Below are 19,425 nucleotides of genomic sequence, written 5' to 3'. Positions count from 1 at the left end.
GAGGTAGCAGGGGGCCTGGTTGTGGAGGGCTTTGTGGGTGAGGAGAAGGATTTTGAAGTGGATCCGTTGAGGGATGGGGAGCCAGTGGAGCTTCTGGAGGACTGGGGTGATGTGGTCTCTGGAGCGGGTGTGGGTGAGCAGGCGGGCGGCAGAGTTTTGAATATATTGGAGTTTATTGAGGACCTTGGAAGTTGAACCGTAGAGGATGCTATTGCAGTAGTCGAGTCTTGAGGTGATGAAGGCGTGGATCAAGGTTTCAGCGGTAGAGAAGGAGAGTGATGGACGGAGACGGGCAATATTTTTCAGGTGGAAGAAAGCAGTCCTTGTGATGTGGTTGACATGGTGTTGGAAGGAGAGGTTACTGTCCAGGATAACTCCGAGGTTGCGGATGTGAGTGGAGGGAGACAGAATGGAGTTGTCCATGGTGAGGGTGAAGTTGTGAGCGGTTTTGGTGAGGGATTTTGGGCCGATGATGAGCATGTCCGATTTGTTGTAGTTGAGTTGGAGGAAGTTCGAGTGCATCCATGACTTGATTTCGGCGAGGCAGTTGGTCAGGGTAGAGTGGGTTGCAGAGGTGAGGGATTTGGTGGAGATGTACAGTTGGACGTCGTCGGCGTAGCAGTGGAAGTGGAGGCGGTGGCGGCGGATGATGTTGCCAAGGGGGAGCATGTAGAGGATGAAGAGTAGAGGACCAAGCACCGAACCCTGGGGGACGCCTTGTGACAGAGGGGCAGTGGAGGAGGAGCAGTTGTTGATGCTGATGAATTGATGTCTGTTGGTGAGATAGGATTTTAACCAGGAGAGGGCGGATCCGGTGATGTAGAGAGATGATTCCAGGCGGGAGAGGAGGATGGTGTGGCTGATGGTGTCGAAGGCTGCTGTGAGGTCCAGGAGAAGGAGAATGCTGAGGTTGCCGGAGTCGGAGGAGAGAAGGAGGTCATTGGTGACTTTGATGAGGGCTGTTTCTGTGCTGTGACGTGAGCGGAAACCAGATTGAAATGTTTCAAACAGATCATTGGAGGTGAGGTGGGTCTTGAGCTGAGTGGCGACGGCGCGTTCCAGAATTTTTGACAGGAAAGGGAGGTTGGAAATGGGCCGGAAGTTGTTCATGGTGTCAGGGTTGAGTCCAGGTTTTTTGAGGATGGGGGTGACAGCTGCCAGTTTGAGGGTGTCCGGGACTGATCCAGAGCTGAAGGAGGAGTTGACGATGTTGATGATGAGTGGGGAAATGGCTGGGAGACAGTTTTTTATAAATGTGGATGGGATGGGGTCCAGAGCACAGGAAGAGGTTTTCATGCCCATCATGACAGTGGAAAGAGACGCTGAAGACATGGGAGAGAAGTGAGACAGGGGCTGAGTGGTGGAGGGGGGGGAAACAGGTGGGGAGGTGGAGGGGGCGGAGGAGGTGGTCAGGTTACTGTAGATGGTCTGGATTTTGGATTGAAAAAATGAGAGGAAGTCGTTGCACTTAGAGACTGTGAAGGAGTTGGAGATGTTGTCACTGGGTTTGAGAAGTTTGTTGATTGTGGAGAAGAGAGCCTTTGGGTTGGAGGAGTCGGAATGGATGATGTTGGAGAAGTAGGTGGAGCGAGCTGAGTTGAGGGCATCCTTGTATTGGTGGAGATGATCAGTGTAGGCGAGTTGGTGAACAGTTAATCCAGATTTCTTGCAGAGTCGCTCGAGTTGACGTTTACGGGATTTCAGTTTGCGGAGTTCAGGGGTGTACCAGGGTGCTGAGCGTGCGAAAGAGACTGTTTTGGTTTTGATGGGAGCCAGTTGATCAAGACAGGAGGAGAGTGTATGATTGTAGTAATCCACGAGGTCCGAGGGGTTGTCGGGTGACGGGGGAGGGGAGGCGGACATCTGAGTGGCAAGAGAGGCTGAGAGGGCAGAGGGGGAGATGGATCTGATGTTGCGGAAGGATATTTTGCGTGCTTCTTTGGGAGTGGGGATGGGGATGTTGATGTCCATGATGATTGCCAGGTGATCAGACACGTGGAGGTTGAGGCTGGAGAGCTGATTTATTGTGAGGCCAGTGGAGCAGACGAGATCGAGGGTGTGGCCGCGGGCGTGAGTGGGGAAGTCGACGTGTTGAGTGAAGTTGAGGCAGTGTAGCAGGTCCAGGAATTCAGCAGCAGGTTTACAGTTAGGATCGTTGATGTGGAAGTTGAAGTCACCCAGGAGGAGAACAGAGGGAGAGATGGAGCAGAGCTGGGTCAGAAAATCCGAGAGATCCGAGAGAAAGGAGGGGTTTGGTTTGGGGGGGCGATAAATGACGGCGGTGACAAGAGGAGTGGGGCCAGGTAGTTTGAAGGCAGTGTGTTCGAATGAAGGAATGACAGGAATGGGGATGGAGGTTGCTTTAATGTCCTTTCTGTATATTGCTGCAACACCGCCCCCCCGCCCCTCAGCACGAGCTTGTTCCATGTAGGTGAAGTTGGGGGGAGTGGCCTGATTTAGTGAGAAATAGTCCAGGGGTTTGTGCCAGGTTTCTGTTAGACAGAGGAAATCCAGATTATTGTCCGTTATAAATTCATTCAGCAGCAGGCTTTTGTTGTTGAGTGAGCGGGTGTTGAACAGAGCCAGTTTCAGGTGGTGTTGCTTGGTGATTGGCTGAGAGGACTGAGGAAGTGGACGGAGATTGGACAGATTATGTTTGTTGTGATGACGTAACGAAGTTGCAGGACGGCAGGAAGACCAGAAGGAAGGAATGGAGTTTGGCGACGTGAAGTTGTATGAAAACATGCGTCCTGAGCGGCTGTGTGGAGGATGGTTTTGCCAGAGTGGACCAGGTGTCGGGCGCGGGTGGTGGGCCGCGGCGGAGTGGAGCGGCGGCATGGTCCGGGTCGAGAGCGGTAGCTGGAAGCTAACGAGAGCTAGCGTCGAGGAGCCGAGGGTCCGGGTGTAGAGGAGCGACGAGAACCCCAGGAATATCCACAGGATTAGCCACAGCATGCTACATCCAGCAGGTAAGCTTGTTGAGGTGGAGGTGGTGGTGGCTGAGGACGGAAAACAGCGGTGACCAGTAACGAGTAATGGCAGAGTAGCGAGCAGCTAGCTAGTTGCTTTAGCCGGTGGTTCAGAGCAAAACTTACTCGCGAGGGCTCCAAGAGGAGCCCGCAGCGGAGAGAAGACAGTTGCGGTGTACACGGGAGAAGTAAAAGTTGTATCAAAACTTACCGGCAGAGGCCCAAATACTGGGCCTGCTGCGTTGGAAATGCTTCGGTAAGTTTGACGTGAGCGGTTGCCAGGGATAGACAGACCACGGTTCTGCTGCGGTGTCAGGAGGACCAGAGGTTCTGCTGCGGTGTCAGGAGGACCAGAGGTTCTGCTGCGGTGTCAGGAGGACCAGAGGTTCTAGACTACAATGCCGCAGCAGTTTCCTCAAGCAGTTACAGGCTGGATGTTGAGCTGCATGAATGTGGAGAAATACCAGGTTTAGTTCTGAAGGACTGATGCTGATTATCTGAGAAAGCTCCCCTTCTTCTGTGGTTTCCCTGATTATCCGATAAAGCTCCTCTTCTTCTGTGGTTTCCTGCAGCTCTTGATGCTGATTATCTGAGAAAGCTCCTCTTCTTCTTCATTTCCCTGAGAAAACTCCTCTTCTTCTGTGGTTTTTTCCTGCAGCTCTCTGGGCCACCGTCTCCCAGCAGCCTCTCCTTCCACCCTCAGCATGGCCGGAGCCGGAGCTGCTTCCTCGTCCTCGTCCTCGGACCGGTGCCGCCTCACCAGGGGCTCCACCATCCGCAGCACCTTCCACGGGGGCCAGCTGAGGGACCGGGGCCCCCCGGTCTACTCCGGCCCCCCCACGTCCCCCACGCTGTCCCACCACGAAGCCAGTCCTCTCCCCCACGCCCGGACCCGGGCCACGTCCAACATCTTCACCAAGCTGACCTCCAAGCTCACCCGCAGGTAAAAACATACACATAAAACCACCCGCAGGTAAAAATATCACTCTTAAAACCTCCAACATCTTCACCAAGCTGACCTCCAAGCTCACCCGCAGGTAAAAACATCTCCAACATCTTCACACCCGAAAAAAACGAAAAAACCCGAAACACACCCGAAAAAAAACAAAAAAACCCGAAACACACCCGAATATGAATAAACCCGAAACAAACCCGAAGCACACCCGAAAAAACCCTGAAAAAACCCTGAAAAAAACCCCAAAAAAACCGAAAAAACCCTAAACAAACCCGAAACACACCCGAAAAAAAAACGAAAAACCCGAAACAAACCCGAAACACACCCGAAAAAAACCCGAAACACACCCGAAAAAAAACTAAAAAACCCTAAACAAACCCGAAAATAAACCCGAAACACACCCGAAAAAAACCTGAAAAAAACCTCCAAGCTCACCCGCAGGTAAAAACACCTCTAACATCTTCACCAAGCTGGAGGTAGCCCCAAAGCACGTTGGTCTTTGTAGTTCTTCACAAAGCGGCCATTTTAAGAGGCATTTTAAAGCTGATTTCAGGCCGGGGTTGAGCCGGCTTTAAAGTCGAATACACACAAATTCCGTCACATGCTGTTAATTATTCAGAGCCTCACACGGGGCACCATTATGTTGTGCAACAAGTAGCGCTGTTCAGTTATCAAGAACTATTAATAATGATTCAACAATTATTAATAATTAATAAGGTAGATTACTTATCAAATTGAATTATCAAAATGACATTCTTGCAGGGGCACCACCTGGGCCTTAACCAGGAAAAATGATTACTTTTAACAGCAGAAATCAGTCTCAGAGATTATGGATTATTCCACCAGAACAGTTAGGGCTGTTATTTCTGGTGAATAATGTTGAAGGCTCTTAAAGAGTTCGGTTCTAGTTCAGCCATTGTGACGAAATATGTCACAATGTCTAAAACATCACAAACAACTTCTCATTAAAATCAATCAGAATTTATTTACATCAGGTACCAAGCAGATGGTAAAGCGATACCCAAATAAACTCTGATGGCAACTACATTAAAAACATAAACACTATCAGGAAAAACAATACGAATAAAACGTTAACTGCATGAATGGAAAAAGAAATCAAAAACAATATACACGTGACACAAAACGATGGTGGTATTTAAAGATGGCGGCGCCCTCGCCACGCCACGTGCAACCAGACGGGATGACAAAACACAGCGTTTAAAACGTGAATAACTAGCGGAAAATGGCGCCACAAAATAAACAAACAATAATAATGATGCCGGTAATTGCCGGCGTTACACAGTTATATACGAACAGTAACTTCATTAAACAAAAATTTAGCTCTGAACCGCTCTAGATGAAACTGATCACCCAGAACTCAGCTCTGGAAGAACGGAGATTTGTGCTCCGCGGGCTGCGTGACGTCATCAGCGCCTGGCCAGTGATTGGACGCGCGCCCTTCAGGCGCCGCCCCCAAGGCAAGTTGGTCTTTGTAGTTCTTCACAAAGCGGCCATTTTAAGAGGCATTTTAAAGCTGATTTTAGGCCGGGGTTGAGCCGGCTTTAAAGTCGAATACACACATTCACCCAATGTTCATAAACATTCATAAGAGTTCACATGATCACATGATAGGGGTGTGCAAACAAGGGAACCTCACGATTCGATTCGATTTCGATTATTGGAGCTTCGATTCATCGATTCTTCGATTCTTCGATTATAACGATTGTCGATTCGATTATTGGTGCCACGATTCTTGGATTATTGTGATTTTTAATGCTTTTTTCCAAACAAGATTGATTTTGTCTTCATCTGTGGCTACATTTGTAAATAAATAGCCAATCAATGAACTCAGTTCCTCTAACAACACTCATTAAGTAAATATCAAGGTTTTTTGAACATTTGTATTTTTCAAAGAGACAAAATAATGTATTTTATGACTATTTAAACATTTGCTCTTTGACTTCCTTAACTTTGACCAGGGAAAGCTGCACTTGCATGAGAGCGCCCTCTATTGGTGGAAAACACTGAAAACGGTCACGCCCTGGATTTAATGAGTTCATTAATTCAAGTAAACTAGATATGTACTTAGTGTAAACATATCTGCCATATTTCAAGTGAACAATAAGAAATGTGCATTCTTGAAAATGAAATGATTCAGCAGCTTATTCAGTCTGGAATCTGGATAGGAGAACTAAAAAAAAAAAATCAATTAATCGATTCCAAATCGTCACGTGACACATCGCGATGCATCGACACATCAATTAATTGCACCCACCTCTACCACATGACGGACAACCTGATCTACTTTATTATTGTAATGTTTCATTTAATGTAACCTTTCTAGCAGGTCTCTTACGTCTATTCCATGGTCATGTGTCACATGGTTCCACCGTTTCCGTCTCTGAACATCTGCCGTCTCCCCGGAGGCTGCTGGTTCATGTTGATCCAAACCTTTTCTCCAGCCCTGGCCCCGGATTAAACCCCCCGGGCCGGCCCTCCGTTGGCCCCGGATTAACCCCCCCCCCCCCTCTGGTCATAATCACAGTGTCTAATCTGATCAAACTGCAGCTTTATCCTCCACGATCCGCTGCTTCCTGTTTCACCACTGGCTCTCATGTGACTCAATGATGTTGTCTTTCCTGCCCCCCTCTACCCCCCCAACCTTCTTCTCCTAACCCTAACCCTAACCCTAACCCCCCAACCTTCTCCTCCTAACCCATAACCCCTAACCCCCCCGACCTCGTCCTCCTCCTCCTCCTTTCCTCTCTCCATCTTCTTCCTCTTCCCCCGCCGGGTCAACCAGGGTCAACCTGGACCCGTCCAAGCGCCAGGGCTCTAACAAATCCGTCTCGGGTTGTACTCTTCCACAAGGATCAAAAACCGTTAGTAAGTTCCCGTGTCTCTGGCTCCGTGCTAATGCTAATGCTAAAGCATGCTGCATGTCTGCATGTCGGTAAACTTCCTTCTTTCTGGGTCTGGCACGTAGAAACGTGTCGTCCTGTGCTGAGATTCCCCTAGAAACGGTTACGTCCCTGTCCTGGTTGAAAGAAGAGAGAAGTGAATGCTTATTTCATGTTTGTGCAACAGAAACAAGTGATGTTACGGACGGTTCATGGTAGCATCTGCATGCTGTAAGGATTTGGTGAAGTGGTGAACGGTTCATGGTAGCGTCTGCATGCTGTAAGGATTTGGTGAAGTGGTGAACGGTTCATGGTAGCGTCTGCATGCTGTAAGGGTTTGGTGAAGTGGTGAACGGTTCATGGTAGCGTCTGCATGCTGTAAGGATTTGGTGAAGTGGTGAACGGTTCATGGTAGCGTCTGCATGCTGTAAGGATCTGGTGAAGTGGTGAACGGTTCATGGTAGCGCCTGCATGCTGTAAGGATTTGGTGAAGTGGTGAACGGTTCATGGTAGCGTCTGCATGCTGTAAGGATTTGGTGTCAGAAAGTGAAGCACTTCCTGTGAGGTGAATGTTCTGCACCGTCACCTGCTTGTCGTTGCTGAAGCTTGTTGAAAGCCGTGTCATGTGAACCTGATGCAGGTTCTGGGCTCTGGTTGGACGACCTCTAACTGACCTCTAACTGACCTCTAACTCTGAACGTTTTCTCCACAGGGTCACAAATGAATCTGAGGGAATCAGGAGATTTGCGGTCACAAGGTGAGTCGTCCACGGTTTCTGAGCCGCCGGCAGAGTAAGGGCCAATCCCAATACACGCCCTACTTTCTACCACTACCCCTAAAAATCAAGCCACACATTTTAGGGCCTTTGTAATCTTCCCAGGGCCCATTCCCAATCCCCCCACTACCCCTACTTTTTAGCACTACCTCTAAATTTAGCTGCTACGTCACTGCGTGGTTTACTTTCGGGTACGTAAGCGACTGCGTAGTTACTTTTGCACAAACGTCACACCATATCAGGAAGCCCAGAGCTAAAAGCTGTTTTAATTTCAGCTGTAGCGCTGTTAATATGCCACTTTATTAAGTTTAATATTTTTTCAGGCGTAAAAGTAACCGTTAACATCCCCAACTTGGGCTCAGTTACCCAAATAACGCCAAATAACGCTGTTATCCGATGTTTTCGGAGATGAGAAGAGCCGCTGGCTCGGGAGCTGATTTATGGTTCCGCGTTAAATCGACGCGTAACCTACACCGTAGGTTACGCGTTAACCACAGTAAACAGTCTACACTCCAGTGTCATCACAATCATCCTTGTCATCAGTTAGGGTTCGTTGGAGTTGTTGGAACACTGGACTAAGGAAGTTTGGATGGTTCTTTGGACCATTGCACTTAGACACAGAATGATACAGGTAATGAAAACATAGAACAGTACCAGGACAGTGATGAACAGAATCATAATTTTAGTCATTATGTCAGTCCAGGGCCCGGAAGTCAGCCAGGACCAAAAGGTGGTGCCTGCTGAGCATCTGTCTTCTGACACAACTTTGGCCAACTGACGTTATTCGGCTATAGCCATGGTAACAGGGCTATATGTTTTCTTCCATCTATCGGGCTCCTCTCCAGTCTGTTGTAGCCAGTCAGTTTGGGCTAGTCATCTTCTTCAGGCCCGTGGCTGGTGAGTAGGCGTCAGGTGAGTTCTTCAGCGGACAAAGGTTTTGATACCGTCCGACTTCCGGACTACTCAGGGTCTGGAAAGTTTTCTACTAGCTTTCACTGTGACTGGTGAACCCACGTAGATCGTTCAGCCACCAGGCATTGTGACATCTGTCAACAAAGCATGTGACAGTTTAGAAGGACAAAAACAGGTTTAAAGGTTAATTAACCTCACAGTAGGACTAGGATTGGGACTGGGCGTAACCGTGGCGACCTGCCTAACCTCTCTCCTCTCTCCTCTTCAGTTGCCATTTACCTGGGTATCAAAAAGCGTCCGAGCCCCGGGCCGCCGGACGTGGCCGGGATCTGAGGGCCGGGCGGCGCTGGGACCCGTCGGAGGCGGTCCTGGCCCGGCGGGACCCGTCGGAGGTGGTTCTGGCTCTGCGCGAGGCGGCGCTGGGCTGCGGCTGCCTGGTCCACCACTCCGGCCCGTTCCTGCTGTCCTGCAGCCACGGCGGCGGCGGCGTGGCGGCGGGCCGCGTGGCCTTCGAGGCCGAGGTGTGCCACCTCTCCGCCGGCACCGCCGGCACTGCCGGCACCGCCCAGACCTCCAACGGCGTCCGCTACACCCGACTCTGGGGGGCGCCGCTCGCCTTCCGGGACATCGCCACCCAAATCTCTAAGGACCTGGAACTATGAGGGGGGGCGGCGTTGCTAGGATACGAGCGTTTCCACGGAGATGGATGGAGGAAATGAAACACACACACACACACACACACACACACACACACACACACACACACACTAGGGATGCAGCGGTTCTCGGTATAAAACCGAACCGTTCGGTTCTCCCTCCACGGTTCAATACGCCCATGTGTGCCGCGGATTTTCGGTTTTGCCGTTAATTTTGCACTAATGCTTTACAATCCGCGTGTTTTTGTGCCTGTCAGCTGCAGAACAGCTCCGCGAGTCACTGCTGTAGCTCCGCCCACTCCCCCTCGTAGCTCCGCCCACTCACCCCTCACACAGAGCAGACACGGAGCGGGGGAGTTGAGAGAAAAAAGTTCGAAGAAGCGCCGGCTTCATTCAAATCTCCGGTGGCATCATTTCGGTTTCGCTGTTGATTACAACGACGGTGGAGTGAAAACTGTTAACAAAGCTTTTACTGTCTGTAATGATTGCTTGAGACCGGCTGGTGGAAGATCAGAGTCTCCGCCTGGTCAGTGAAACGTTTCACTGACCGGCGGAGACGGCTCTGATCGGGCCGGTTTATTACAGGAAGGAAATAAACAGCTTTACAGTCTTAAACAAACGCAGACTCCAACTCTAACGTCTCGGGAAAACTCTCCAACAACTTAAATTATAACACCTGAAGAACTCGGGGTTCAGCCTCCCTCCCTCTGCCACCACCGCTCCTTCATGACATCACGTGCATTACTGTGACCGGCAGAGACGAGAGAATTCAGGCTGATCTCCCCAACTTTGTAACGGTCCCATATCAGGGTCGCTACAATATTTTGTAATAATTATAATTATAATAATTTACAATATTTTCGCGGAGTGAAACCGTCCGGTTCACGCCCCCGGGTCGTCCATATATTTCTGATAATGTACCTCGTCGGGCATTTTCCCATATGTATTTAGTAGTGTATTCTTAAGTTACTGTACTGAGTTGTCAAGATTAAGAGGCTGTTGACAATGAAGAATTATAGTAATTTACATTTTGAAAAGTGACAAGAGAAATAAACAGATAATTTTGGAAAAAAAAGCTCTCTCTCATGCACATAAAGGCTGATTTATGGTTCCTCGTTACACCAACGCAGAGCCTACGGCGTAGGGTACGCGGCGACGCGCAACGTACGCCGTAGGCTCTGCGTTGGTGTGACGAGGAACCATAATTCAGGTTTAACTTAAACCCAAACCGAACCGAAACCGAACCAAAACCGTGGCCCAAAAACTGAACCGTGGGCTACCTGAACCGTTGCACCCCTAATATATATATATATTTATATATATATACACATATATATTTATACACACACACACACACACACACACACACACACACACACACACACACACACACACACTGACTAGCTAAGGGGCTGGACCCAGAATAAAAAAGAACAATCCTTTCCTTCTGTCTCTTACCAGGAAACCCCAACACTCACACACACTCTCACACACACTCTCACACACACACACACACACACACTCACACACACACACACACACTCCTGACCTTTGACCCAGACTGAAGCCCCGCCCCCTCCTGAAGCCCCGCCCCCTCCACCTATCAAACTTCTCCACCGAGCTGCAGGATCTGGATCTGGATCAGAAAAGCTACGTCAGTATTTTTAACTTAGCCATAAAGACTCTTCATTTATTTATTTATTATTCTGCTCTGAAGGTTGTTGTTTCTTTATTTTTAAATCAACTGTCATCAGTTTCACCACCACAGAAGAAGAACGTTGTCCAACATCAGTGACCGACCCGTTCCATTTATAAGTTAAACTCCAAACACTTCCTGTTCAATTCTTCACCGACGATGATCTGGTTTACGTCACCGTTTCCTGAAAATGTCATAAATTTTTCACTTAACTCAATCGAAACTGTAATAAAACCCAATAATGTAATAACTTCAGCAATAATGTAATAAAACATCCTGACGGATATTGTAATAACATTTTTACTGATAATTTAACACCTTAATACGTTATTGGGAATTTATTACATGGAACTCAAAGTCTGTAATTTAACCCAATATTCTATTTCATATAAAACATTCTTAGATATTTAAAACACAAAATGTAGAACTCTGGACTGAAAATGAACATATACCGTATTGGTCTGAATATAAGACGGTGTTTTTTTCATTGAAATCAGAGTGAAAAAGTGTGGGTCGTCTTACATTCGGGGTCTAGACGTTATACCCATTTACACCACTAGATGGCGCCTTTATCTTTAAAGCCAATGCTGAACTTAACTCCCCAGAACAAAGTGAACCCCTGTCACGAAGAAGAAAAATAAAAAATAGCAGTAAGAAAGAAAAGAGAAGAAAATAAGAGAAGAGTTAACAGAAAGTGGAGAAACGTAGCGACAATCTGGAGAAAAGTGGGTGGAAGTTCGGCAGGTGAACCGGCAGCTGAGGAGAAGTTATGATGCAAACTTCAACATGCAAAATAACAGGCTTTTTCTCTCGAATATATTGTTATAATCATTTGTTTCAGATGTACTGTAATTATTTTCTGTATAAAAATTGAATTTGGTGTTCAAAAAGTCTTTTTTCAAACTTGAGTCTTGAAAAAGAGAGTCATCTTATAATCAGGGTCGTCTTATATTCAGGACAATACGGTATATTACATTATCTGTCACGTATTACATTATCAGTTTTGGAGGAAAAAAAGACCAATAATGTAATAAGGTGTTACATTATCGGTAAAAATGTTATTACAATATCAGTCAGGATATTTTATTACATTATTGGTGAAGTTATTACTATATAAAGTCATGCTAGCCAATCAGAATCCTGGAAGAAAATATCAACAAATGACATGAGTAACTTCCAGTTTGACATTTTGACTTTTTTCTCAAAATTTCGACTTTTTTCTCAAAGTTTCGACTTTTTTCTCTGCTTTTTTCTCAATATTTCAACTTTTTCTCAAAATTTTGACTTTTTTCTCAAAATTTCGACTCTTTCTCAAAATTTTGACTTTTTTCTCAAAATTTAGACTCTTTCTCAAAATTTCGACTTTTTTCTCAAAATCTTGACTTTTTTTCTCAAAATTTCGACTTTTTCTCAATATTTCGACTATTTCTCAAAATTTCGACTCTTTCCTCAAAATTACATTATTGGATTTTATTACATTTTCGATTGAGTTAAGTGCAAATTTTATTACATTATAGGAAATAATTACATTATTGGGAGCTACAGTCCTCAAATTCTGGCGTCTTTCAAGGTGCAAAGAGAAGAATATAACGCCTTTAAAACCAGATCCCCGTCCAAACACGAACCTTGTGAATCGGATGTTTTTACTTCTCCACCTTTAGTAACGGACACTTCTCCACCTTTAGTAACGGACACTTCTCCACCTTTAGTAACAGACACGTCTTCACCTTTAGCTAACGGGCACTTCTCCACCTTTAGTAACGGACACTTCTCCACCTTTAGTAACGGACACTTCTCCACCTTTAGTAACAGACACTTCTCCACCTTTAGTAACGGACACTTCTCCACCTTTAGTAACGGACACTTCTCCACCTTTAGTAACGGACACTTCTCCACCTTTAGCTAACGGACACTTCTCCACCTTTAGTAACGGACACTTCTCCACCTTTAGCTAACGGACACTTTTCCACCTTTAGTAACGGACACTTCTCCACCTTTAGCTAACGGACACTTTTCCACCTTTAGTAACGGACACTTCTCCACCTTTAGTAACGGACACTTCTCCACCTTTAGTAACGGACACTTCTCCACCTTTAGCTAACAGACACTTCTCCACCTTTAGTAACGGACACTTCTCCACCTTTAGTAATGGACACTTCTCCACCTTTAGTAACGGACACTTCTCCACCTTTAGTAATAGACACTTCTCCACCTTTAGCTAACGGACACTTCTTCACCTTTAGCTAACGGACACTTCTCCACCTTTAGTAACGGACACTTCTCCACCTTTAGTAATAGACACTTCTCCACCTTTAGTTAACGGACACTTCTCCACCTTTAGTAACGGACACTTCTTCACCTTTAGCTAACGGACACTTCTCCACCTTTAGCTAACGGACACTTCTTCACCTTTAGCTAACGGACACTTCTCCACCTTTAGTAACGGACACTTCTCCACCTTTAGCTAACGGACACTTCTTCACCTTTAGTAACAGACACTTCTCCACCTTTAGTAACAGACACTTCTCCACCTTTAGTAACGGACACTTCTCCACCTTTAGTAACGGACACTTCTCCACCTTTAGTAACAGACACTTCTCCACCTTTAGTAACAGACACTTCTCCACCTTTAGCTAACGGACACTTCTTCACCTTTAGTAACGGACACTTCTCCACCTTTAGCTAACGGACACTTCTCCACCTTTAGTAACGGACACTTCTTCACCTTTAGCTAACGGACACTTCTCCACCTTTAGCTAACGGACACTTCTTCACCTTTAGCTAACGGACACTTCTCCACCTTTAGTAACGGACACTTCTCCACCTTTAGCTAACGGACACTTCTCCACCTTTAGTAACGGACACTTCTCCACCTTTAGTAACGGACACTTCTCCACCTTTAGTAACGGACACTTCTCCACCTTTAGTAACGGACACTTCTCCACCTTTAGTAACGGACACTTCTCCACTTTTAGCTAACAGACACTTCTCCACCTCTTTCTTTTCTAACTGCACCGTAAATTAACTGCTTTGTCTCTTACTGATTGATTGATTGATTGATTGATTGATTGATTGATTGATTGATTGATTGATTGATTGATTGATTGATTGATTGATTGATTGATTGATTGATTGATTGATTGATTGATTGATTGATTGATTGATTCTGGGTGTGAACAGGAAGTGGTTGTGTTTCCAGAAAGGCAGTTGTGGACGCTGTTTTATTCTCGTTAGTCCGGTTGCCTTCACAGTGAAAGCCCCAGCGCCTTCATACAGTTACATATTTATTGTACTAAACATAAAAACCTTCAGAATCTTTCTAACTCCCTCCTGTTTCTAGTGAAAACGTACTGTGATTTCTGCGTAGCTAAAGAGGTCGTATCGTTTGGCTGCTGATTTACTGTTAATAATAACTCTCAGTTGTGGCTTTACTCATGGTGACCTCACCCCCAAAACTGTTCCCAAAACTGTTCCCAAACGTCCCAAAACTGTTCCCAAACATCCCAAACCCCAAAACTGTTCCCAAACATCCCAAAACTGTTCCCAAACATCCCCAAACCCCAAAACTGTTCCCAAACACCCCAAAACTGTTCCCAAACACCCCAAAACTGTTCCCAAACATCCCAAAACTGTTCCCAAACATCCCCAAACCCCAACACTGTTCCCAAACATCCCAAAACTGTTCCCAAAACTGTTCCCAAACATCCCAAAACTTCCCAAACATCCCAAAACTGTTCCCAAACATCCCCAAACCCCAAAACTGTTCCCAAACATCCCAAAACTGTTCCCAAAACTGTTCCCAAACATCCCAAAACTGTTCCCAAACATCCCCAAACCCCAAAACTGTTCCCAAACATCCCAAAACCGTTCCCAAAACTGTTCCCAAACATCCCAAAACTGTTCCCAAACATCCCCAACCCCCAAAACTGTTCCCAAACATCCCAAAACTGTTCCCAAAACTGTTCCCAAACATCCCAAAACTGTTCCCAAACATCCCAAAACTGTTCCCAAACACCCCAAAACTCCCAAAACTGTTCCCAAACATCCCAAAACTGTTCCCAAACACCACAAACTCTCCTCACCCCCAAAACTGTTCCCAAAACTGTTCCCAAACATCCCAAAACCCTAAAACTGTTCCCAAACATCCCAAAACTGTTCCCAAACACCCCAAAACTGTTCCCAAACACCCCAAAACTGTTCCCAAACATCCCAAACTCTCCTCAACCCCAAAACTGTTCCCAAACACCCCAAACATCCCAAAACTGTTCCCAAACATCCCAAAACTGTTTGCAACATCCCAAAACTGTTCCCAAACATCCCAAACTCTCCTCAACCCCCAAACTGTTCCCAAAACTGTTCCCAAACATCCCAAAACTGTTCCCAAACTGTTCCCAAACATCCCAAACTCTCCTCAACCCCAAAACTGTTCCCAAAGCCGTTCCCAATCATCCCAAACATCCCAATACTGTTCCCAAACATCCCAAAACTGTTCCCAAACATCCCCAAACTGTTCCCAAACATCCCCAAACCCCAAAACTGTTCCCAAACATCCCAAAACTGTTCCCAAACATCCCAAACTCTCCACATTCCTACGTTTACCAGGAATGCTAACGTTATCGGACCGCACCGCCTTCACTCGCACCAACAACTTTTTCTATCGTCACGAATTGATGAGCGTTTTGTCTTCGTTTCCTAAAGAGTTAGGAGGGAATTCATGGAAATCCTGCACTTGGTGACAAGTTTTTGGTATTTGGCATGTTCGTTATGGACATAAGGTTTTCAAAAACCACCGCAAACAAACTGGGAAATCGCCCCCTAGTGGCCGGTTTGCAGGAAAACTTTATTCTCGAAATTTCGACTTTATTCACGAAATTTCGACATATTTCTCGAAGTGCACAATAAAAACAAATCTTCTCCTCTCAAATATTTCTTCTCCTGCCTGGCCCTGATTTTCTCCCGTAAGAAACAAAAACCACAGCAAACTAACTGGGAAATCGCCCCCTAGTGGCCGGTTTAAAGAACATTCTAAATGTGTGTCATTTGAATAAAATCCTATTGTTTCATTGTGACTTAGTTCTGAGGTTCATCTTCAGCCTGAATGAATGAATGAATGAATGAATGAATGAATGAATGAATGAATGAATGAATGAATGAATGAATGAATGAATGAATGAATGAATGAAGGAATGAATGAATGAATGAATGAATGAAGCCACTGTTCTCACTCAATCAGATTATTTCACTACAGTGACAGTGTCCGGTCCAATAAACAGAAATCTGCATTTCCTTGGGGGTGAAAATATGGGTCTAGATCCAAATATAATCTTTCTATGTGACTTCATTCTAGAGTTTTTTGGACAAAAAATGACCTTGAAAATGAAATTTGACCTTGAAATAGGAAATGTATCTCAGGATTGAATTCCTAGCACCAAAAAAAGTAGAGAAAGTAACAATATACAACAATCTAGGACTGAGAGAAGCTGAGATTTGACCTTTGGAGACATTTTGAATTTTCTGCAAACCGGCCACTAGGGGGCGACCTTCATAAGGACACATAAGAACACATAAAACACTTAAGAATAAAAACAATAAATACGTAAAACATTAAATAAAACAGGCTTCATGTTATTTGAGCAGGTCACACACTTGATTGTCTTTTAACTGTGATTTTAACACAGTTTTAAATGAATATGTGTCATTGTTTCTGATTAGTGTTGGCAGACGGTTCCATGTTTCCACTAGGGGGCGACACCAAACCGGCCACTAGGGGGCGTCACAGTTTGTTTGATGGTTTTTGAAAACCTTATGTCCATAATTAACATGCCAAATATCAAAAACTTGTCACCAAGTGCACAATCTTTGTGATTTTTGATGATTTCCTCCCAGCTAAGACGGAAACGGATCATTCACTTTCCCACATCGTTTTCTCTCCGTCCGGTCGGTGTTTCTGTTTCACCAACGAGGACGTCAGGACTCCGTCCTCGTACTCGTCCTCTCCCTGGACGGTTCTCATTGTGGTGTATATTAGATATTAATAATAATATAAACCTCAATGCACTTTTCTTTGACTTGAATCCGCTCCGTCCAGTGAAACCTGTAAATGTCCAGAACTCGTCACTGGAGGCGCCGACGTCTTAAATGTGAAAAACACTTCAATTTGTGGATATTTGCACAGGTACTTTATTTATTTTTTAGAATAATAATATTTAAAAAAAAAACTGGATTTATATCAGTCACTTGATGACTGTATATAAAATATATGAATATAGTATATATCTTAGAGTTCAAGGTTTATTTATAGCTAGAGCAAAGGGAAGTAAAACTAGAGGAAATCAGTTTCTGTCAGTGACGACGGGGAACGACCTGCAATCCTGCATGAAAACGTTTGGGTTTTAGAGAAATTTAAACGTGATGCACAGCTCAGATTGGAGATTTTATGAAACAAACACTGTCCGTCTGTCGGCATGAACTTGGATGAAGCGCCAGATTTTTATCCCCCGTCACAAACACGAAGAGAAGTTACCGCAGCTACTAGAGGATAGAAATCTAACTTCAATTTAACTGGAATTTATCCTGATGTTAAAAACCCAGGGTTGCAATCAAGCCATGAAAAAATAAATGATGTTACTGTCTGATGATCTCAAATATTGATCTGGTTGTTTTCTGAGAATTTGAGCAGAAATGTTTGATGTAAGATGGAATAAAAGACAATTATTAGTCGTTAAACTCAATCTTCAAGTGTGTGATGGATGAACGTCGTCTACTGTGAAAGATTCTTGGGTTTTGATGATTTTTGCCGCAGGAATGTTAGCATACGCAGTATTAGCACCAGGGGGTTCAGTATTAAACCTGCACCATTTTTCTTTTGGAAACAGTTGATGCTCAATGGGAAAGAAAGTGAAGACGACACAGTTGGACTTGTACGAGTGATTTTTACCCAGTTCTGCTGTTAAATTCCTTCCCCAGTTAAACTGTAAACTGAGACTGAGTGGTTGTGGTTTCTGAGGAGAACATGAAGCTAAAGATGAATAAACTTCACTAATGTTGGCATTTTCTTCCTCATTTTGGTGTCTTGTTTTCTTAGGCCACGTTTCCACAAACCGTGTATTTACAAAAATGGATATTTCCCCTCTACGTTTGTAAAAATCCCATCATTTCCAGGAACCTGCATAAAAATCTGTTAAGGTGCTATGAGCAGCCAAACCTACAGGGGGCAGTGTAACGAGAAGATAAAGTCATGCTAGCCAATCAGAATCCTGGAAAAAAACATCAACAAATGACACGAGTAACTTCCAGTTTGACATTTTGACTTGTTTCTAAAAATTTCAACTTTTTTCTCGACTTTTTACTCAAAATTTTGACTTTTTTCCCAAAATTTCGACTTTTTCTCAATATTTCGACTTTTTCTCAAAATTTTGACTTTTTTCCCAAAATTTCGACTTTTTCTCAATATTTCGACTTTTTCTCAAAATTTCGACTTTTTTCCCAAAATTTCGACTTTTTCTCAATATTTCGACTTTTTCTCAAAATTTCGACTTTTTTCCCAATATTTCGACTTTTTCTCAACATTTCGACTTTCTTCTCGACATTTCGACTTTTTTCTCAAAATTTTGTCTTTTTTCTCAAAATTTCTCAAACTTTCTCAAAAACGGATATTTCCCCCTCTACGTTTATAAAAATCCCATCATTTCCAGGAACCTGCATAAATATCTGTTAAGGTGCTATGAGCAGCCAGACCTACAGGGGGCAGTGTAACGAGAAGATAAAGTCATGCTAGCCAATCAGAATCCTGGAAAAAAACATCAACAAATGACACGAGTAACTTCCAGTTACTTCCAAGATGAACCAGAGTCTTTGGTTTGGAGTGACAGAGAAGTGGAGTTACTTTTAAGTGTGACGTTAGAATATAAAACAGGTAAAATACAAGAAAATATTGACGGTTACAAACTAATTGTAACCACAGGTGTCACTCATGACGCTGGTGACGTTTCTGTCTCATAATGTGACGTTCTGAAGACTAAATGTCCGCAGGGTTGAAATCCTTGAAAGTGCTTGAATTTCAATGTTGTGTTTTCAAGGCCTGAAAAGTGCTTGAATTTTTGTTTAAGTGCTTGAAATTATAACTTTGTGTCTTTCACCAAACTGGGATCAGACTGTATAGTTTAGTTTTTACAAGGAGTAAAATAAAACCAGTCAGATGAAACATAACTAGATGTTTACAGCACAATACAACGTACATAATTGTGATAAAAAGCGGAAAAAATAATGAGTTTATATATTCCTGTAGATATTTTACTCCAGTGATAAAGTGCTTGAAGATTTTTAAAATTTAAAAATATGACCTTGAAAAACTTGTAGGAAACCTGTGTCCGTTTCCCTCCGTTTACAAGCAAACGTGAAGACGAAAGTTTTAAAAATCTACACTTTGGAGTTCCGGAGTTTTCAGAAATGATGGTTTTTGGAGACTTTGAGCTTCGTTTTCATGTAAACGAACGAACAAAACGCAGGAAAACACCAGCGTTTCTGCTCCGTGGAAACGAGGCCTCGGCTACGTCGACTGTT

General features: G+C 44.6%; 1 protein-coding gene across 2 annotated transcripts in view; it reads left to right on the top strand.

Annotated features, from left to right (window-relative positions):
• The window catches only part of mark4a (MAP/microtubule affinity-regulating kinase 4a), a 106,835-nt gene extending 88,922 nt beyond the window's left edge, over positions 1-17,913 (top strand). The window contains exons 16-19 of one of the 2 annotated variants that reach the window (XM_061740665.1): positions 3,628-3,912; positions 6,728-6,810; positions 7,537-7,581; positions 8,780-8,968. In XM_061740665.1, the coding sequence (XP_061596649.1) occupies positions 3,628-3,912; positions 6,728-6,810; positions 7,537-7,581; positions 8,780-8,844 (478 nt within the window). In that variant the 3' untranslated portion in view covers positions 8,845-8,968. Of the gene's footprint in view, positions 1-3,627; positions 3,913-6,727; positions 6,811-7,536; positions 7,582-8,779 lie in introns of both variants that reach the window. The other variant, XM_061740663.1, reaches the window with a different exon arrangement.
• The last annotated feature ends 1,512 nt before the right edge of the window (positions 17,914-19,425 follow it).

The sequence above is a fragment of the Cololabis saira genome, chromosome 14 (genome assembly GCF_033807715.1).
Source record: "Cololabis saira isolate AMF1-May2022 chromosome 14, fColSai1.1, whole genome shotgun sequence".
Taxonomy (NCBI): Eukaryota; Metazoa; Chordata; class Actinopteri; order Beloniformes; family Belonidae; genus Cololabis; species Cololabis saira.
The sequence above is the reverse complement of the archived record's forward strand: the minus strand, read 5'-3'. Positions and strand labels throughout refer to the sequence as shown.